Source organism: Coptis chinensis, chromosome 9, assembly GCF_015680905.1.
Source record: "Coptis chinensis isolate HL-2020 chromosome 9, ASM1568090v1, whole genome shotgun sequence".
NCBI classification, from domain to species: Eukaryota; Viridiplantae; Streptophyta; class Magnoliopsida; order Ranunculales; family Ranunculaceae; genus Coptis; species Coptis chinensis.
The window spans coordinates 72,000,976-72,023,511 of record NC_141464.1 but is presented as its reverse complement, the minus strand read 5'-3'; the positions used below and the strand labels follow the sequence as shown (position 1 = coordinate 72,023,511).

Here is a 22,536-nt window from a genome sequence, read left to right as displayed (position 1 = left end):
ACCACATGCGACCAACAAGTCTACAACATCCGATGACTCTACAAACCCTCGATTCGACTCTACATACTCCTCACACTCATATAACTCTGGAGATCGACTCGACTCTAACCTCTCAATACACGACTGTGAGGGAGTAATATTCACAATCTAATGAATATTAAACATGTGTCAAGTACATTAGAGTTAACAACCAATCTCATATCTTCATCCTCCGAGCTCACTTCATATAGATTTGACTCAGGCAAACAACCTACGCAACTCGCACTTAGAACGATGTCATCACCAACCGATCTCAGGTACTTGTGGAATGAGCTCGTTTCTAAACGACTCGAGTAGAGTAGATGATCTCACCTATAAGCGATCTCCTCAGTGCTCATTCTCCCCATCCCACAACGGCTAGTAACATATGTCTTTATGACTGCCATCAAGACCGAAGTTTCAGGTACGCATTATAGTAAATACCCATAACTCGTCATCATGGCTCGCAAGTGACCTAAAGACCTGGATTTGACCTGACGTGGGAGACGAGGGAACCTTGAATATATAAAGAGAATGAAGAACTATGTCTGTCCTGATTCAAGTTCCCCCAAGAGAGTTGATACGTAGGCAGTTCACCCATACGAACTCGGTCAATTCAATCCGTCAAACCCTTTCTCATCAGAAATTGCCTACGTCTGTAAGGTTAACGAAATCCAACCTTTACAACGACCTCATCTCATGATGTCATCACTTGCCAATCTGCTAAACTCATCATTACTATCATTAGTATAAGATTTTTGTTCACTGCAACACTCAAATCATTGCTACATTAACCATACTCTTCCTCACTTGCTCGAACAACACTATATCAGGAATCACTATACACGTACAGCTCATAAGGACGTGTTACTCATACTCGTAGCACACATGTCCATATCGTCACACATGTCCAACCAACTGTTGGAATCTCTAAGTGTATATCGAAATACTTGTGAGTGTGTGCAAAGTGGAGGAGATGAACCATATGTGTTATCTCCACTTTAGTGCATAGTAGATAGTCCCACATTGGTTATCCACCACATCGGGTAGGGTTCGAGCCTGGGCTTGGGCTTACTGTTGTGGGTAGTGGTTTGACCAATAGCCTAAACTTGTTTTGCCTTTTTCTTGAGCAGCAAGTTTCAGCGTTCTATTAGGAGTTGGTCTCTCTTCCTCCTAACCTCTATAAATAGGACTGTGAGTCCATAGAGAGAGGAGACTTGATCAGAAACTCAACTCGCTTCGAGAAACGAAAAACTCAAACCAAATTTTCTTCTTCTCTTCTTCCCCGGCCACCCCGAGAGAGTTATATTGCTGTTCTAGAGGGTAGTCTGTTCTAGTGCAAAGTCAGGCTCTGTTAACCATTGAATCCTCGTGAGGAAGGCATGCTTTGCTTGCCTTTCGCACCATTGGAAGGGGCTTAAATCTTTCCTAAGGGACGTGACTAATCTGCTTTAGTTATTCCCGCCATCGCTTTGTATGTCCTTGTTTCTTCATTGCTACGTCCTCGTTCTCTACTTTAGTTGCTGTGTTCATACAACTATTCTAACAATCTTAAGGAAAGAGTTTTGTAGTAGAACAAAGGAGAGTGCTTTAATCTGAAGAATCAAAAGATAAGTCTTTTACTTTGAATTATTTTTGTGTTATTGTGTTATGACTTTAGAAATTTTCTAATAATTTCGTTTTTGTTAGGGAAACCAATTAAAGATTCAATATTTATTGATCTTTTGTGGTTTATCAAACCCTATATGGTTGTAGACCTTTCTCCTACGTTTGTGGGAGTCAAATATGAGATTTCTATCAAGAAAAAGTCAAAGTTTGTCTTTTTTACTGCTGCATCACTCGTTACGGAAACTGCTATAACTTTCAGCTCAGAACTCGGTTTTGCAATCCGCTTTTTGGGTTGAAAAGCTGATTCAAAGAGCTTTCCAGTGGTATAAGGCTTGATACCCAATTCTTCATGAGCTGGTTAAGAATTACAGTTCTTTTGAACTGTTTTTTCTAGGAGGAAAATATGGTAATCCGATTTTTCAATCGGTTAGGTATCGTATTCTTTCACTCTTTGCAATTCTTTTGGTTTGATTATATGGTGATATTCTTGTCTTGAGTTGCATGCTAGTTTTTCTTAGGAGGGAAATCCCTAAGCTTAAACTTCTTTAATAACCTAGTCAACAAATTATAATGTTTATCAATCGAGGAATTAATTGGTTTGACTAGAAGTAGTTTGATATTAATTTTCTTTGTACATATGTAGATGTATGTAGATGGTCTAAGAGAGACCTTAAGATAGTTAATATCAACCACACTCAAATCTTGGATAGTAATTATAATGTATTCAATGCATAATTGCTTATCTTTATTGAGTGAACGTGTTGTTAGACGATGGTTATAATTGTACTGTTGTGAAAACACATGTTAGATGAAGTAACTTGTAGCTTATATCCAATATAACATATGTTAAAGTTGTGTAGCATGCTAGTTTTGGATATTAATCATCGTAGATTTACTTTAAACTTGATAATAGTTTATTGGTAAATTTTTCTAGTTGAAGACATTAATGGATTGAGCCATTAGATGTTGTGGTAGTACTTGAGGTCTTGTTGATAAGGTATTCTATCTTACTTGAGCTCATATAAAAAGAGGAGGTGGAGTCCTCAGTTGTTTTGCATATTCAGTGGCTAGATTTGCTTAAATATTATATACTTTTTGTTGTGAAGGGTACAGTTAAAGTTTACTTTTCCTGAACCTATGATATGATATTTACCATGTTTGGCATGAATGCATTATTTAACATTCACATGAAGTTTAACCATATCATATATTATTAAGTAATGAGCATCGTTGTCTACGAGAGGAAACAATATGGGAAACAATCAATATCATCTTAAACCTAATTTAGTCAAGGAGATGTAAGGTAATGGTTTGTCTTCTTAGACAATATCCTCCAGTGACTATTTTAGACAAGGAGATGTAACGCTTGTAGATTGTCTTATTAGGCATTATCCTCCTATGACTATGGATAAATAGCCAAGGTGATGTACAAGTGCGTGGATTGTCTCCCTATGACAGTTGGAATGTTGAATGATGAAAAGAAGGATGATAATGATATTATCTTGGGTAAAACCTTTTTCATCTAATTCTTCTATTCTTTAAAAATTCATTTGAATCACTTGTGGATTTCCTTTCATATAGATAGCATGAACATAATATGACTATGTTTAATATGATCTAGAATCATAGACTTGAGTAAAGTATATTCTTGTCATAAGAGTGCATTTTATTGTTGTTGTTTCTTTTTTAGTGTTTGTAGCGGTATAATATGTTTTGCATGTAAGTTTGATTAGGTTAAGTAACCATTGAACTGTGGGGGTAGTGACTCATATGCATGACAATTGTTTTACCATAGTTCATCTCACAAGATAATTGGAAAGACACCTGACTACAAAGTATGGAAAGGTCTTGGGCCTATCCAAAAAATGTTTCAAAATGTGGGGGTGTCTTGCCAAGGCTATTGTGAATGAATCTAAAAGAAATATATATATATATATATATATATATATATATATATATATATATATATATATATATATATATATTTTTTTTTTTTTTTTTAGAATTATCAAGTAGATGTTCATTGGTGAAACTCATAATAGTGATGTTTGTTTTCGGTTGTCATGAGTGATAACAATTTTGTAGATACCACACTATTATTGAATGTCTTATATGCTAATTTTATTTGAGGTTGTGCTTTTTTCGAAATTGGCATAGAGTGGTTGAATGTTCATAATGAACTACATAAGATAATCCCATTATTTCTGCACAAGAAATTTGGAAGACTATCAATGAGTATTTCCACCATTAACGGTGATGATGTTTATATGTTTCTTAAGGAAGATTCATTAACCTATAAGGAAGTTGTCCGCCTATGAGAAATGTCTTTTTGAAGGATACAACTCCTATAAACCTGGACTTTTGATTTATTGGGGATCTATAGGTTGAATTGGATCTTCAAGAGAAAACTAAAACGCGTGATAGTTGTATTGCAAAAAATACAATGCTAATAATAATAGCCGGGGGTTTCATCGGAGACCGATTTATACTATTTTGAAACCTTGCTCATATAACTAGAATTTCTTCTACGTAATTCTAAAGACTCTAGTTGAGTAGTTGTCAGAACTACAATACCAAGTAGTACCGTGATGAGTGAAGGTATACAATTTAGTTAAATCTTTGTATGAGTTGATTCAAGCGCCTATAAATGGCATGAGCAATTCAACAACATATTAGTGTCATATGGATGTCAAAGTACCGTTGTTGATAAAAAATGTATACTTTTTTAGAGTAAAAGCAAGACATATGTGTTAATCTCTCTTTGTTTAGATGATTTAATATCATGAGTGCTAGCATTGAGAATGTGTATGAGACAGAGAAATTCCTATTTGAAACACATCATAAACCATCATTGAAAATGATAGTTTATTATGTTGTTAAACTCATTTCTGTAACTGCTATATTCAGTTGTCAAGATGTTGACGTTTGAATATAGTTGAAGGCCACATCGTACCTTAAACCGCACCGCCGGATGGTATAGGGAATTTCGCACTACGTAATTGAATGACCGTGAATATAGGAATTAAAACTCATGTTGGTCTCATTATATTGTTATAGCACTTAGTAGAAATATTTTTCATCGAAAAGTATGGGTATTATGATAGTAAGCATGTGTTAACACCTTTTGTGGCAAATATCCATCTTATGAAAAATAATCTCCTTGTGTTTTCTCATACTAAATATGTCAATATTAATGGTAGCCAATTGTACTTGATGGATAATATATGTGAGACATGACATTGCCTACATTAATGGCATACTGAGCTGATAACCCATTGTGTCCTTATAAGGAACTTTGATGTATATTGTCAGATTATCCAAGTACTATAGCAGAGCCATTGATTATGGACTGATATTTAGTAGATTTCCATCATTGTTAGAAGGGTAATATGTTATAAACTGGATCCAGTAATGTTTATGTGTTTACCTTTGGTGAAAATTGAGTGTCTTGGATATCATCCAAGCTAATCACCTTAGAAAAGGCATGTGATGATGCTGAGTGGGTTAGCAACCTTTTGGCAAATCTTCCCATTGGCTCTAAAAAGCCTTCTGATGTGTATATGCTTTGCAACTGTCTCATTGCAATAGCTAAGACATGTTATCTTATGTGCAATGGGAAAATAATACATGTAAGTTGAGATATAACTTAATCAAACAGCTGCTAGAGATTATGTTAGGTTGGACTTAGTTTGGCCACATGTCTAACCGCACCACTTCTTTGGAGGCAAGTGGTTATATGTCGAGGGGGATGGGACTTTTGCCTTAGATAGAGGGCGACACTGACGGCAACCCCACCTATGTGATTGGAGATCCCATGAATTAGGTTCAAAAGGAAAAACAAGTCACCTCGTCGCTCTGGTATGCTATTGTCTTTCTTTGAGACGTCCCACCCTATGACTAGATATCATTTTTTGTATACTTTGTATAACTTGAATTGCAATGAGAAAGGATGAGTTATTTTACTCTTATTGGAATCCATAGTCCATTTTTTATAATGAGATAGTGTATTTTAACTGCAATGTACACTTGATGGATATCCACCTACGTGAATGTAGAACTGGGTCGGTTCTTATGAGTATTCGTGCAAGTACTCTAGAGCATTCATGGAACACAAAAGACAAGGGCCAAAAAGCAACACCGCAGGGCATATAATGAAAGAGCAATGGGGTGCATGTCCTCTATTTTACTACAAGGGAATGTTGGTTCAAAGATTTTTTAATCCACTACTTTCACGTATTATAAGACATGTTACCCTATGACTGGTTCAAGCCCGTAAAGCACCAGTATCTTATGCATTGCTTTTTCGATTCTCTCTGGCATTTCGTTAACCCATTTCTTTTGTAATATCCTATTCCAAAATAGTGGGGGACTATTAGTATTTTGAAATAGTGGGGGATTGTTGGAATCTCTAAGTGTATTTCGAAATACTTGTGAGTGTGTGCAAAGTGGAGGAGATGAACCATATGTGTTCTCTCCACTTTAGTGCAGAGTAGATAGTCCCACATTGGTTATCCACCACATCGGGTAGGGTTCGAGCCTGGGCTTGGGCTTACTGTTGTGGGTAGTGGTTTGACTAATAGCCTAAACTTGTTTTGCCTTTTTCTTAAGCAGCAAGTTTCAGTGTTCTATTAGGAGTTGGTCTCTCTTCCTCCTAACCTCTATAAATAGGACTGTGAGTCCATAGAGAGGAGACTTGATCGAAACTCAACTCGTGAAACGACGAAAACTCAAACCAAATTTTTTTCTTCTTCTTCTTCTTGTCGCCGCCCGAGAGAGTTATATTGCCGCTTCTAGAGGGTAGTCCGTTCTAGTGCAAAGTCAGGTGCTTTAACCATTGAATCCTGTGGAGGAAGAAGACGCTTCACTGTTGCCTTTACGTACCATTGGAAGGGGCTTAAATCTTTCCTTAAGGACGACGGGACTAATCCGCCTTGGTTATTCCCGCCATTCCGTCCTTGTTTCTTCATTGCATCGCTCCTTCGCGTTCTACTTTTAGTTCTTTGTGTTCATACAACTATTCTAACACCAACTACATGCTCTCGACACTTATAAAAACTAGCCGAAGAATTACGTTGATTTGATTCCAGTTCCTTCAAGACACTAGATACGTAGACATCTTCTTCCTCACAAGAAGAGTAACCATTTCCACACAACCAACACCTTTCCGGCCTCTATGAAAGAAATTGGTGTAATGTTAAGTCTGATCCTTAAGGAGCTCCGACAATTTGATATATATTTAAACAATTTTCTGTGTTTTTTAGCAAGCGAAGCTATATGAATAGTTTTTAAAAGAAAATTAAGAGGAAAGAACGCATCATGCACCAGCTTCTGTTACATGCAAACTAATTAATATCAATCTTCACAACTTAATTTGATATATTTTAAGATAATATTACCGATGGTTATCTGAACAACGAAAATCCATCATATGTGAACGTTAGTAGTCATTACACATGGAGGATCTTTCTTGTTTTTCTAATGCATATGGTTAATCATTGAGGTATATAGTCCATAAAGATATTTTGGCGTAACTGTTGCAATGTCATTTTCTTAGCTGAAATCTTCACAACTTTTTATCTTCACTATGACTTCAAGAAGTAGGCTTGATCATTGCATATTATGGTCAATCTTCCTACTTCTGATGACAAACGTAACAAGCATTGTGTTATCAATTCACGTATAGTAATAAACTAAGAAGCTACCAAACTGAAGAAAATTAGTGCTCTTAACCACTAAAGACCGCTTAATTATCAAGTTGTACCCAGTTTAATAATCATCGTAATTATCGTGATATATATACCTCCGTTCTAGAATATATGCGTGGACTTTGCAACTCCGTTGCACGTTTTATGTCACAAGGGGCATTCAAATAATAATGTTCATAATCTCTTACACGTGTAAAACCTCGTCGGCCAAAAAAATCCAATCTTATCGAACCTTATGGAATTTTGTACCTAGTTGAGGAGCATGTATTACCTAATTCAAATGAAATCTTATCTTCTAATCTGGTTAGATATTTTTAACAAGATTCCATACATGGAACTAAATTTTCTAATGATATTAGGTGGGTACTACATTATAGTATTTTATAATAACCAACTTATAATGTCCATCAATAAAAATTAAAAACTGTTCTATATCTAAACTAGCTAGGTGGTTGCTGTCTTAGGTGTCCATCATACTCTACTAAACGACCATTTCTACCAGCTCATGGAGCCCCCAGTAGATGGTTGAGACTTGAGAATAGTGCTCCAGTAGTTCCCTTTTAGGTGTTGGGCCTTGTTGGGAATTTTGCATCTCATCGCCATACATGGAATTACTTTTCGCAATCTATTATTTCCCAGGTTAGGCTAAATAATACGATACATTAGAGTATAGACGTTTGGTGAAGCAAACCATACGTGGGAACAAATGTATGGAATTGTTATATAGGGTAGAAACATGATGTATTTGCTCACTAATACCAAGTTACCCAACTCTACTTTTTAGTTTTTACTACAAGTTATCTAAACTAAGCTACAATACAACAAAATGAAAAACTAACAGAAGACATCAGGGAATTGAGCTGTTTACAAAATTACAAATGGGCCAAATTTGGGCTGGTGGCCCAAAGAAAAAAAAAGTTGGCGCGCTAAACAAAATAGGAGGTTAAAATAGACAAACAACAAAATGTTCAAAATGAGAATTGCTACTGTCCTGCTCCTTTTAAAGGGTTAGGACTAGGGCTGTCAATGGATCGGTTTGGGTCGGGTTTTGGAAAATTCGAACCCGAACCAATAAGAAAGTTAGGAACCCGAAACCGAACTGAACCGATAAAAAAATTGAGAATCCGAAATCGAACCGAACTGATAAGAAATATTACAAACTAAATCCGAACCGATCCGAACCGAAAACTATAAAATCAATTAAATCTTAAATTAAATCAATTAATTTCAATCACATAATTGATAAACATATACAAAATTAATCATAAATATTACTAAAATGTCATCTTATCGGTTCGGGTTCATATCGGTTCGGTAGAGGACAAATCCGAAACCAAACCAATATCTTATCGGTTCGGTTCGGTTTCGAGTCGGTAGAAAATAAATCAAATTATCCCAACCCAAACCGTTTTTTATCGGTTTGGTTCGAATCGATTATCGGATTATCGAAACCCATTGACAGCTCTAGTTAGGACCATTCTTCTCCCCAAGTGACAAAAGATATTGACCTCACACCAATTCTTTATGGTCTTTGTCCCATGCCAAAATTACCCCTGCATAATAAAAATAACTCAAACTAACGCTCATACTTCTTCCTCACTGACGCAGATATGATCCTTCAAATTATTATTTTGTTCAACTGTCTTCCTTAACATGATTAACATAAGAAGAGCATTAGACCTCAACACATCTTTTCTAGGCAATTACATTGACATCTAACATTAGATAACTCATCAAATTTCCCAAAATATTCAACTCAATGGGAATTTGGTATATATATATTGCAAAATCTAGAGTACGCATGCTGTATGCATTGTCACCAAATACGGCGTTTTTTTGAAAAAAATGCGTTTAAAACCCTAGATATTGCCAAGGCGTCTGGTTCCAGTTTAAGACCCGTTTTAAACTTAAAAAACATTTAAAACCCGAGATTTTAAAAATCTCCTGTTTAAAACTTTTTTTTTTTTTTTTTTTTTAACGCTAGAAAAGAAAAGGGTTTTGGAGTTTACCTTTTTGAATAGTGGTGTTAAATTGACTTATTGAGACCGTTCTATTTTGCTTTGGACTATTAATAATTAATTGAAAATTTTAAAGTTATTAACTTATTTGTAGTACTTAATTATGCCATTATGGTTGGTAATTAGTAGTATCTTATTTTGAGTAGTGTTTTGGCACTGAGTCTAAAACTTTTAGTATTTGGATGAGTAATGATAATTTGATACTTTCATGTATTTGAATTTTCTTTCGTTTGTATTATTATTATTTTTATTTTATGTGTCTATTTTTTTTTCCACTTTTATAGAAAATCAAACTCCTTATCTATTATATTATTTATCATCGGTTTTTACCTTTTTTTTACGTATTATACGTTTTAAACCCGTTTTACCGTTTTAAACCCGTTTTTTATGCCCCACGTTTTTTTACGTTTTTTTTTTTTTTGTTTTTTCCCGGACGCGTTCCGTTTAAAAAACACAAACTAAGTTTTTTTCAAGTACACCGTTTTAAACCTGTACCGTACTTGGTGACAATGGTTGTATGTGTACTCTCCCATTTAAGCCCTCCACCAGCAAAAGGTGAGAGTGTATTGCCCCACATAAGTCTTGAATCCAGAGCACCGGTGCATCCAGCGCATTTTAGAATAGCTCATCTATAAATATATAATTTGAATTGCCAATTTTCTCCATCAATTTCGGGTTCCAAAAAACCTATGAGTTTGCAAATTATCTGAAAATGGACCAAGTTTCAATGGGAAGAGGGAGTGGTGTGGGTTGTTCTTATTTGAAACTTCACAAACTGCCCAAAACTTAATGACTTTGCCATTAGATTTTTCTTCCTCTAACATTTTGATTATGCCTTTTAGTTTATTTCCTATTAAAATTGAGAACTTGTTGAAGAGGTAAGGAGGTATCTATTTCTGTCTTCATGTGGGAGAGAATGGTCCTACCCTGGCCTTTAGCACGACGCTAGCAATTCTCGTCCTAAAAGTATCTTTAATGGTGAGACCTCTTGAACATCAAACACCAAATTCTTGAAAATTTGGTGTTTTTTATTTTTAATGGTGAGACCTCTTGGATACCAAACCAAACACCAAATCGGCTGGAATTTAGTATTTGTTTTGGTGCTGAACCAAATGTGCGATGTGGTGTTCGAAACACCGTGCGGTTTTGCCAACACCGCGTGGGCAAAAACACTTTCTCATTTCTGACTAAAAACAAGTTTTTATTGTGGGTTTTTCTCTCGCGGTGTTCCAAAAGCAGCGGTTGTGTTGGGCTTTATTTGGCACGGTTTCAACACTGTAACGTATATTTGTTGCTCACTTTTTGAAGTTTCCGCTGAAATTGTTTGGTGTTTATTTAGTTTGGTGTTAGTTTGCTCAAAAAAATTTAGTGTTTTTTAGGTCTCACCATTAAATATGTTCTAAATATATGCAAATCAGACACGGTATTATATAGTTATACCCATAGTACAAAATATCCCGATATATCGCGATATTTGGGGATATCTATCCGGATTTCAAATAAAGATATATAAATATCACGATATGTTCAGAGATATATGCGACTGCAAATATCGGCGATATTTTAACGATATTTGTGATATTTGTGATATTTTGCGATATTTTGTGTATATAACAATTTTATTTAATATTATCATTATATTTCAAATAAATATAAATAACATATCATGATATATCAAGAAATATCCACAATATCTATGATATTTGTTGATATATTGAATATATCTACGATATTTGTATGTGAAACAATGTCAAATATCTCCAAAAAAGAGAATATATCCACGATACATATCCAAAAATTAAATATCGATAAATACTTATATAATGATATTTTGTACTATGGTTATACCACACCATCATTATCCTCTAAGCATATCTGCATATGTGTCGCTTTGTGTCATTTTGATGAGGTTTGCAACTTTAACTTTTTTATATACATGAAGGTATGAGGTCCTTGATCTACATCCTCGAATCAATACTCGACATCGTGCGATTCAAAAGCCAATCACTGACACACTGACCACCACTGTTTTTTCAACCAACACCAGAAGTCCAGACGTGAAGCATCCACGCCCGTGTAGTCCTGCCAACCCCACAAGAGACTCGAATTACGACCTTCCTAATAGTTTGGTATGACTGTATGAGGCAAACCAGTGCTTTTGGTTTGGACTCATTTACGCCAGATGGGGTGCATTAATAGTGAAATGTATTTTTTTTTTAAATTTCCAATTACATTAGATAAATAGATAGTACTAGATATTAGATAACACTCCTTATAAAACGCATCACGTTGTAAAGGTTTTCTTTTTTATTAAACAGCGGTCGTCACGAGATGTTTGTGTTCTGTGTGTATTTACAGAGTTTTAACCATTGCACCAAAAAAAAAAAAAACAGAGTTTTAACCTAAGGTCGTTATTTTAAAATGACCACTACCCTCTTATCAATTAAATATTTTGATTTACCTAACTACCCTTCTTAGGAACCTATAAAGCACCAAATAGGCAAATAGCGTGCAATGCACCGAGCCGGCTATTTGGACTGTTTGGGTAGTCTCAAAATACCGGTCAACCGTCTCAGTTAACAAAGTCACTTTTGCAACCATTAGCACATAGTAAGAGGAAAATATATGCAAGTATGTTATGTAAGGAGCTTTAGAATGCATTTCCATGGCAACAACAGATCTTAAGGCCATACAAACATGACTCAACTTGGTCGAAAAGTCATCCAATTTAACGTTAAATGGATGCTACACGAGCGCGTTGCGTTCTTTCGGAGGTTTTTTCGGTATCTCTGGGATCATTTATTTATGTGTTCTATGCGAAAACCAATTGGTTATCGCCGTCTGCATCGTACTATATCATCTTGCCCTTCTCCAGCACTTGTCGAGGCCGGGCTAGTTAACGGTGAACCGTCGTGTAGTGGGTACGAAACAGATTCTGATTTGGTGGCTCTTAAGATTAGTCTTTTGGGTGATTGTCAGATTGGAAAAACTAGTTTTCTAGTGAGTATCAAACATTTTGTTCATGTCTTTGTATGATAAGTAGTCCTGCTTTTTGATTAATAGTAACACTTTTTCTTTGATTTGAAAGGTAAAGTACGTAGGAGATGAGCAAGAAAAAAGATGCTTAGAAATGAAAGGATTGAATTTGGTAGACAAAATGTTCTTTGTTCAAGGTGCACGGATTGCTTATAGTATATGGGACGTTGGAGGTAAGTTTGTTTTGTTTGAATTGAAGTAATATTGGTAACTGTTTCATTAACATTTATCAAGTTTTATTTTTATTTATTTTTTCTATAACAAATTTTGTGATTCAGGTGATCACGGATCTCTAGACCATGTTCCTATGGCTTGTAAAGATGCGGTAGCAATTCTGATCATGTTTGATCTTACTAGCCGGTGTACACTAAACAGGTTAGTTCGTGATTAATTTGAGCATGTTCTGATTGGACTTATTTTTTCTGTTTTTGATTTCTAATGAGGAAGGTTTATGACTGCAGTGTTCTTGGTTGGTATAAACAAGCAAGGAAATACAATCAGGTACCTAAAGTCCTTCAACTCCCAAATTTCAGTCCATACATTTAGATGTAACCACTCATTTAGCCATCTGACAACATTGTATTTTTTCGTTATTATAGACGGCAATTCCTATACTAATTGGAACGAAGTTCGATGATTTCGCAAATCTTCCTTTAGCTGTGCAGTGGACAATTGTGAGCCAGGTAAATTTTCGACTGCATTGCTCGTACTAGTTGAATGAATCTTAAGTTCTAATCAGCACTCAGCAGTATGTGTACCAAGTGTCATGTAAACTCTGCATTTAGGGGATAAGTTTTACTTCTCGCAAGTCTTAAGTCTTAACTGAACAGTTTAGATTGAAATATCGAATAATTGCTTTTTAAGGAAAGTATGCAATTGTAAGGAAGTCAGTTTTGAGGTGCAACCTTACTTGGGGTTAAAATTGGGTGGAGTGTAATGATTAAATGATGGAAAGTGATTGGCATTTGGCAAGACTTTAGAACAGACGATCGAGGTCAATTATAAGACAAATATGCTTGACGTCTGTATTCTGCTAGATTTTGACAAACACCAAAAGCCAAATCCTGTGGAGTTCTTCTTCAGCTTAGTTCAGAAGTTTCCATCAAAACGAAATTGTAGATGGTCCCTCTCCATATCCCTAAAAAAGCTATTGCCTGCTTCTACACAAGAAAGAAAGTTGTTGATCTCACACAACCAGGATTTTGAACAATTATTTGAAGCCATCTGCTTATATATCATGAATTTTAGACCAAACAGAGTATGTATGAATTATGATGCATCTGTTGACTCGAAAATGTGGCTTGAACTAACATTTTGGATATGCAATGCCATGCAAATTAAGAATATTGTTTCACCTCCGCAGGATGTAAGACTGATAGTTGTGTTTCATAACTTAACAAATGCTTTGCCAAAAAAAAAAAAAAAAAAAAAAAAAACTTGGCAAATGAATGTACGATTTGGACACTTGACATTTCAACCACTGAAAGAATTATTGTTTCTACCTGCAAGGCTTCAAAGTTGGGGACAAATCCTCTATCCTATTTTTATTGTCATATTTAATGGTTAGTTGAATTTATGCATCGATCAATTTATTTGTTGCGTAAAAGACAACTACTTTAATTTGAAATTGATATCCAAGATATCCAAAATATAATTCATCTGAATGATTTGATGACCTCTGATCTGATCTCTTACAATTTGTCTTCAATAGGTCCTTTAATATATTTATTTTTCTGATCAATATCTGCTAACATTAACATGCAGAAACACTAATATAAATTTATCTGAATTGAACAGGCAAGAATGTACGCAAAGGCCATGAAAGCAACACTCTTCTTTTCGAGTGCAACCCACAATATAAACGTCAATAAGATTTTCAAGTTCATCACGGCGAAGCTCTTTAACTTGCCATGGACTGTAGAACGAAATTTGACGATTGGAGAACCTATCATTGATTTCTAAGCGTCTTAAAGGCTTAGAAATTATGTACATACCAAAGTTACAAAATATCTTACTTGGAATTAGTGGCTTCTTTTTATTAATTAATCCAGTTTAAATTTTGATAGAGAAGAGAGATTGTAAAAAGCCTCTACAGCATCATGGATATACTTTTCTAACATGGCGTTCATGAAGGCATACATTTTGGAGAAAAGTGCTATATAAGTGGTTTTCCTTTATGTAGAAAAGAGTACTTTAAAGTTGGGGAACAGCTTGGTGGGCACGCAACAGTTCACGATTATTTCCAATTCAAATATCAAGTTGAAGTACATCGAAAAAGCTTTGCTCATGATGTGCTCAATTAATATGTCCTTCACATATGGGGTTAGTAATCTTCCTAGCTAATACTCTGTTTTATACCCGTATTATATACATATTATACATTTTTTTCCGTATAATATGAATAATAAGGACGAACGTTTTAAACCTAAGGATTAATACTTAAATTTTAAGATCCAGGTTTACAATTGCCATATAATAAGGTCCATAATAATGTCCGTATTTTTTAAACGAAAAAAATAGTTTATAAAAAGTATGTTTAAACTTTGAAATGGAAGGTTTTGAAATAACACTTAAGTTGGAACCTTCCACTTCATTATTTAAAATAAGAATCATTGTGAGAAATTATCCCACCTAAGCTCGATAGCCAAATAAGCAACTGCTTAGGCCCCGCAGCCCAAAGGCCCCCAATATAATGGTTCTAATGGTTTATAACGTTTTAAATTGAAAATTATAAAATTAAATTAGTTCTAAAACCTTTCGTTTCCTCGCTCTTTCCTACATTTTTCTGGCCCTTCTCCAACAAAAAAAACTATTCGCATCCATTGGTATTTGGATTTTGCTTAGGGCTCTCAAATGTCTTGAGCTCCTGTCGACACCAACAAAATATCAAATAACTAAAGTCTTAGCACGTAAGAGCATGACCAATAGGAATTGTGTAAAACACTTTTAGTGTAAAATTACATAATTCTCACTAAAAAAACCTCTATTGTCTAAAATGACTTTTAACTTAAAAGTGTTTAAATGGTTGTTTAAAAATGAGAATAGTTTTATACATTTTTTTTACTCAATTAATTCTAACTATCCGGTAAAAAAAAATGGGACTCCACAAGTTTTGCATTATCTTTATTTAAATCAATAGAAAGCCGTGACTCATTTTTGCACATTTTGCAAAAAGATTATATTAGTTTACTTTTGATTGCATATTTTTACTCATTACACTTATTGTGTAAATTTCTTTTAAAAAACCCATATGGCATCTACGTGGCTGTATAAATTTACACAACCCATTGGTAATGCTCTAAGTATAAACAAAGAACTAAGTTATGTAAGTAATTCATGAACAATCCAGACAAAATATTACTTAGAAATTTATAATGCAACAAAATATAACTGAATTTTTTCATATTATACCGTATAAAAGACGAACTAGTAGTTAAAATTGTGTTATTGTGTACTTCGATTTTTTTTGAATTGATATGGAGATGGTGAAAAGTACAGAATGCAATTTCGTATGTGAATTGAAAAATGAAAAGGTATGCATATGAGGGTGAAAAGAATAATTGGAAGCCGTATATACAACAAATGAAATGGTTCAAAACTTCAATTGGCTGTTAATGATAACTTATTAATTTAATTTAATAGTGATAATATGTTGAAGTAAATTAATTGTTAAAGAAATCGGAACCTTCTCTTGGTGACCGGAATCAGATTCCTCATCTTGGCTGAGACAAAGGTAAACTTGCCACCAAAGATAAACCGGTTGGGGCAAGGACAGCTGATGTAATAAATTTGCCTACTTCCCTTCATGATTTGGGACTCAATAATGGACTGCCACGGAATTTGAAGCAAACCCAATCGCCAATCAAGATCTAAATGAATAAAATTCAACTTTGCAAGGAGCTTTGTGCCATTTTTCTGATGCCACCCATTCCTTAAAAGACCATATCTCTAACATGGCCAGTTCGCCTTATCAAGTTTTTTCTTCTTCTTTTGTTTCATATTCTGTGTATTTATTATACTAATTTTATTAGTTGGTCATTCCTGTAATGATATATATCAAGGTTGTATGGACTAAGTAAGAACACTGAAAGAGTTATATGTTGCCTATTAGCAGGTTTTGGAGTAAGTGTATATACAATTATACATACAATCTGGAATGATATGAAGGATTGAATGGTAGTGGGAATGTGGGATGATGGCATATGGCGAACAGCCTAAGTATCTAGGCTGTGTGGTACACCTGGTACTGCTTTTAAATTTTCATATAGCCACGGGCCTTGGCCTTTATGTTTTTGTTGGGCCCGGGCCCTCACGTATATCTCAAGCTATTATTTATACCGGTCCAATTTCGGCAAAATTTCAATAGCTATAACATTGCCACATTGGCTACGAAATCCCACTATTCAAATATTTCAGTATCGATATGGTGATATATGCCGACATATTATGCTACACTTTGCCATATCTACTTCCTCTACATTCTCTCTTCATCCTTCTCTGCAAATGAGTGGCGTCGTTAGTTTCACTTCAATCTTCACAAACACATTCATTTCTTCACTATGCACCTCAAATTGCAAAACTTTATCTCTGCCTATCACACTTCTCCGCACACTAGCCACTTCTCATTTTATCACTAAGAAAAACAAGAACTTGGGGAAGTTTTCTTGGGGCTCAAGCAACAGAACGTTTACTAGTCATGCATCTTCGAAAGCAGAAATTGGAGTTACTATTAGTAGCTCTACACATGATGGGTACTATTTCTTTTCAAGTTTTATGTGTTTGTTTGAGGCTTTGAGCTAGTTTCTTTACTTTGTTTTGTTTAAATATTGTTAAAGATTGTTTTTTTTTTTTTTTTTTTAAAAATTTTATTTTGTACTGTAAGTTGATAAGTTGAGTACTTTCGTTTTGAGTTTTCATGGTTTATATAGTGGGGTGTGTTTGTTTTCAGTTTGTTTGTGCATGCCATAGTTTAGAGTAGCTCATGGTATTTGGGATAGAGCATTAGAACGTAGGGGACCTGAGACAATTTGCAGACTAGAGCATTTTGTATCCAATATACTGGTTGTACTTGGTACATTGTTTTTCAAGTCAATCAAATTTTCACTATTAGTAATGTCTGTAACAGTACTTCAAGTCTTGAGGTCAATGCCGGTGATACGCCATGAATGAGTGATGTTTGTAACAGTACATTAAAGTAAGTGTGTTACTTTGTTTTAGTTACAACGTAGGATCATGAGCTTGTTCTAGACAGTGGCATGAAGGTACTTCAGGGTTTGTGTACCTGGACTCATTCGTTACTTCCCTGATTCTAGTTATCTACTTGAAACGTATAATAAAATAATCTACGTTACATGGAAACTTCTTATTGAAGGCATGCCTTTAATAAAACCGCAAATCTCTTGTTCGTGCTGTGTATGTGCCATTTCCATGTATGCATTTATTTATTGTTGTTTTTAGGATTTTAAGATCTGGACTGTGAAATCTTTTTATGAGTCTGTAATATCTGAGAAATAATTCGATTGCAGCTACCCTGAATACGGTCGTTTGCTTCCTTGTCCACTAGAGAATGGACCGCCACGAATTGAGCACCTAGTTGTCTCAGAAGGAGGGCCTGTTCTTGATTTTATATGTAAATCTTTGGATCTTCCTCCTCTGTGAGTGCTGCTCCTGTATTTGTAATGGGGTTTGTTTCACAGCATATGCATCGTATATTGAAGATTTTACGTGTGTAGGTTTGTTGCAGACCTTATCCACTTTGGTGCTGTGTACTATGCCTTAGTTTGCCCGAAGCCTCCTCCTAGTGCGACTCCTGAGCAGATTCGACTGTTTAAAGAAGTAACATCACCGTCAGTTTTGAAAAAGAGACTGTCAGTGAAAGGAAAAACTGTAAGAGAAGCACAGAAGACCTTCCGTATTACCCATGTTCATGAGTTCGTTGAGGCTGGAACATACATACGAGTTCATGTACACCCAAAACGTTTTCCCAGGTACTTAATCTTCATTTCAATTAAATTGTGATTGATCTGTTTTTGACCTCCTTTTCTTCGTGCATTCCAAGTTTTCCAACTAATATTTTTTGATGCTATCTTTTTTTCAAAGCACTCATTACTCTTGGTAACTTGGGCAGGTCCTATGAAATTGATTGGAAATCGAGAATTATAGCTGTGGCTGAATCTTATGTGGTTCTGGACAAACCTGCTGGTACCTCGGTCAGTTTGATAATTTTTTCCTGCTGCCTACTTTGCACCTTTACAAGCCACATTTAACTTTTATAAACAAAGCGGTGTCATTAGAGTTTTGAAATTTTGATAGGAGTAATAGGATGATGCTGATGTTCTTGTGTCATATACTCATATATAAATGTGTAGCATTTTTGACCCTTTGTTGGTCTTGATCTTGTTATGTATGTAAATCATACATTGTAGGTTAACCTTTATTATCTGCGTCTGTGGAAAAGCATATACGTCTCATACCAAGAACATGGAAAGCAATGTCAGACAATTAGCATAAAACCATGCTTCAAATATCTATGTCCATACACTTTTCACTGGAGTGAACTCTCACTCTGGACTTAGACTATGATCATTTATTTAAATGTGATGTGACTGTTGACTTAGAATATAATCCTTTATTTAAATGTGACATGATTGTTGCTCCTCACTTGGTGTTCATTCTATTAATCTATTATATCAGTATTTTCCATAACCTGAGCCACTTGTTCAACACAGATATTCCTTTTCTGATTTGGACATATTACCAAAAGCTTGCCTTATGCGGGTTATAACTCTATGCTTCTGGACTCTATGTCTATCTCGTCTGATTGATATTTAATCTAGGAACTTATTGACCAAATACAACTTTTTAGTTCTTAAGAGTAAATTAATATATATCAGTTTTGAGCAGGTAGGAGGAACAACAGACAATATTGAGGAGAGCTGTGCAACATTTGCTACTCGTGCTTTGGGCTTAGCAATTCCATTAAAGACAACTCATCAGATTGATAATTGCACGGCAGGCTGGTATTAATCTGGAAGGAATTAAGATTTAGGACTGTACTTAGGAATATAGCCAAAAAGTAATCAGTTGATATCTTGCAGTGTTGTTTTAGCTAGGACTAAGGAGTACTGCTCGGTTTTTCATGGAAAGATCAGGGTATTTTCACAACTTATTTTTCTAATAGTGAATAAGACAGTTGCAATATGTGAATTCTTTTGTCCAAAAACCCTATGTTGAAGTCGGCTATAACCATAATCTTCTTAAACAGGAAAAAAGAGTGAAAAAGCTTTATCGAGCTCTTGCTGCTGCTCCTGTGCCACTTGGAACAATTACTCATTACATGCGTCCAGTGAATATTGCTCCAAGACTTGTTTCGAAAGGTAATATAGATTATTAGCATAAATTGCATTTCTTATTGATTATTTTCAATATATGTCATGTTATGTAGCACATAGTGGGGTTCTCCACAAATAAGTTTGACATAGAGTAAAGAGAAAAAATTATCACCCACACCTTGTTACTCTGAAGAGTGTACCTGGGTTTGGTGTCCCTCCAGTGATGCCTTTGCCTTGAGTCAGAGAATAAAACTTAAGCAGTGTGATTACTGATAAGTACTGGATCTGGGTCCCACCTAGTAATTTATATAGCAGTAAAGGCACCCTTATACTGCTCATTACCGATTTCGTGTTTTAAGTTACCATAAACTTGCAGAAGCCACCTTTTGTCCAGCTATATAATTATCTCATCTAGTAAGCCTCATTGATGTATGTTAGAATTGCAACTTACACTTACGTTTTAAAAGGATACAGATTTTATTAGAATGAGTCAAAATTTATGTTGCTCCCGTGGTTTGATGTGAGTATGTGACATACATAAGACTTTTGTACCAGATTTTCATAGAGGATGGAATCTGTGCCAGCTTGATGTCTTGGAATGTAAGGAGGTTCCGTGGCCAAATGTCTTCATTCAAGAGAAGTATTGCGTTGATGACTGTGGATGGCCTTCAAAGGATGTTGCATATGAATGTAAAATCAACCTTTTAACAGGTCGCACTCACCAGGTGCTTTGGTTTTCCATACCTTTTTCCTTCTATACTCTCTTGTCATTTTTTTCTTTTTACATTTCTATTTCTGGGTAGGTCCTTATCTTACTATATACTTTTTTGGACATCGGTATGGGGTAGAGGAAAGAGTTTTGTCTACTTATAGTTTCCGAAGTTTTCTCGTCATTTTTTTTGGTACCAGAATTTGATAAAAGATATCTATTCTAATCAGATAGATTATAAAGGGTACATGTTTTTAATAGTATATATTGGCAATAAGCTAGTTAAGATTGGTCAGAGCATGCAGATGTTACACTAACAAGGAGTTCCTATCCTCTCCTCATAAATTGTGAGTAAATGTAAGAAAATTGTTTATCATATTCACAAGCCCATTCATGAAATATGTAGATTCGAGCTCAGTTTGCTGCCTATGGCGCACCCATTGTGGGTGATTCAATGTACATGCCCGCTGTAATAGCAGAGAGATCCAGTCCTGGACTCAACCCATTTGGTGAACATGGGAAGCTATACCCAACTGAGGAGGATAAAGCAAATGCTGTTGAAGAATGGATGGCTCGGCATGGTAAGGAACCAAGTGTAGCAATTGGTCTCCAGGCATTTCAAATCTCATGGGATGAGGGAGAGCATTTCTATGAATGTGGACCTCCTTGGTGGAGATGACATATCAATGCAAAGTATGGTGCAGGTTAGTTCCACCGGCACGTGATGGTGTAAAAAGGTAGTGCCTGAAAAAGATATGTTCTTCTCCTCCTGGCTCAAATTCTTGTTTGTTTTTGTTTGGGTTAACTAGTATTACCCCCACTAGATGAGCCAATTAGGATTTACCCCCACTAGATGGGAAATTAGGGTCTCCCCCTAAACACACGGTCAACTTGGTTTGATTATACATGCCCCTATTGTTTTCAAAAAGAAAATATTCAATTTTAATTAGGTGGGGGCATTTATGTCATATTCAGTTGTTTGATTTGAAAGTTAACGGTCAAACCAAATTGACCGTGTGTTCAGGGGGGAGACCCTAATTTCCCATCTAGTGGGGGGAAATCCTAATTTGCTCATCTAGTGGGGGGTAACACTAGTTCACCCTAAATACCCTTCTTGTTTTATACCTTCCAGTTCTAGGCAGTTAAGCATTTGGAAAAAAAAAAATGATCACTTATTTTAAGGATCAACAGTAAATGCTAGAGGCTTTGAGGAACATTATTTTAATGTACTTAGTTGAAAAAAGTAAACATAGGTGGATGTGATTGGATTTTGCAGAGGAACTTGCATATCAGGTTATATGGTTTTATTGCTTGATGATGAGTGAAAAATTGTACAGTTGTTGACTTATTGTTTTAACTTTTAATTGATTTCCATTTTCTTAATGTGAAAAACAGTATATGTTTTCACAGCCCTGATACATTGATGTTTTAATGGATTTCTTTTTCTCTGTGCAAAATAATAGTGTCTACATGGTTCCTTTAGTTGGTCCCGGCGGGGCTCGAACCCGCGACCTTCGGCTCATAAGACCAACGCTCTAACCAACTGAGCTACGGGACCATTGGCCTTTTTTCTACTTCGATTTAATTCCAAGATTATTCACAATCAGGCTTGCCCCAGAGTTCATTACTTCAATGACATCCTACTCGAAGTCATTTATTCACCCCTTTATTCTATAAGCATTTCATTTGCTTCTCTTATTTTCCTTCGAATGTTTAAACTGTTATGTTTGTCTTCCATGGACATTAACTTGGGAAGATTGTAGTGTGGATAATTCACGATGGGTAATGAGTATAGGACTTGATGTGGTCAAGCTGCAAAAATCTTACACAATAGGCAATCCAAACCTGTGAGACCCAGATGAGCAAAGTCTCACCATTTCTAAACCAAGCCAGCTATCTTTTGAAATCAGTAAGTCCAGAAAACGCATTGAATCAGCAATTATAACTGTAGGTTGTATCCTCTAAGACAGTTTTTGAAGGACCTTTTATCACTGAGTTCAGGCAGAAGTACCCAGAAAACTCAGCAGGCAACTGTTGCTGCGGTTGAAATGGAACTAACAGTACTGCTACTAAAACAACCCCTACCCCTATCGTTCAATGAACTAATCGTC

The 22,536-nt window shown here is 35.4% G+C and overlaps 2 protein-coding genes and 1 non-coding gene across 3 annotated transcripts; 2 read left to right on the top strand and 1 right to left on the bottom strand.

Annotated features, from left to right (window-relative positions):
• The first annotated feature begins 11,862 nt into the window (after positions 1 to 11,862).
• SGP1 (Ras-related small GTP-binding family protein) lies at positions 11,863 to 14,571 on the top strand. Its single transcript, XM_086584722.1, has 6 exons — positions 11,863 to 12,349; positions 12,438 to 12,558; positions 12,664 to 12,760; positions 12,847 to 12,886; positions 12,985 to 13,068; positions 14,183 to 14,571. Exons 1-6 carry the CDS (start codon positions 12,047 to 12,049, stop codon positions 14,345 to 14,347), a joined length of 810 nt encoding a protein of 269 aa, XP_086440848.1. The 5' UTR covers positions 11,863 to 12,046; the 3' UTR covers positions 14,348 to 14,571.
• A 2,034-nt stretch (positions 14,572 to 16,605) lies between these two features.
• LOC147477846 (Pseudouridine synthase family protein) lies at positions 16,606 to 21,248 on the top strand. The gene is made up of 9 exons (XM_086584721.1): positions 16,606 to 17,136; positions 17,911 to 18,039; positions 18,118 to 18,372; positions 18,513 to 18,594; positions 19,289 to 19,404; positions 19,483 to 19,537; positions 19,650 to 19,761; positions 20,272 to 20,441; positions 20,832 to 21,248. Exons 1-9 carry the CDS (start codon positions 16,832 to 16,834, stop codon positions 21,102 to 21,104), a joined length of 1,497 nt encoding a protein of 498 aa, XP_086440847.1. The 5' UTR covers positions 16,606 to 16,831; the 3' UTR covers positions 21,105 to 21,248.
• A 661-nt stretch (positions 21,249 to 21,909) lies between these two features.
• Positions 21,910 to 21,983, bottom strand: TRNAI-UAU (transfer RNA isoleucine (anticodon UAU)). Its single transcript has one exon. It is a non-coding gene; the product is annotated as a tRNA-Ile (tRNA).
• Positions 21,984 to 22,536: the final 553 nt, after the last annotated feature.

Coding starts and splice junctions, on each gene's coding strand:
- SGP1 (XM_086584722.1), top strand. CDS start 12,047: ATGACTCAACTTGGTCGAAAAGTCATCCAATTTAACGTTAAATGGATG. Junction 12,559..12,663: donor TAGTATATGGGACGTTGGAG/GTAAGTTTGTTT, acceptor TTTGTGATTCAG/GTGATCACGGATCTCTAGAC. Junction 12,761..12,846: donor AGCCGGTGTACACTAAACAG/GTTAGTTCGTGA, acceptor TTATGACTGCAG/TGTTCTTGGTTGGTATAAAC.
- LOC147477846 (XM_086584721.1), top strand. CDS start 16,832: ATGCTACACTTTGCCATATCTACTTCCTCTACATTCTCTCTTCATCCT. Junction 17,137..17,910: donor AGTAGCTCTACACATGATGG/GTACTATTTCTT, acceptor ATTCGATTGCAG/CTACCCTGAATACGGTCGTT. Junction 20,442..20,831: donor TAACAGGTCGCACTCACCAG/GTGCTTTGGTTT, acceptor TGAAATATGTAG/ATTCGAGCTCAGTTTGCTGC.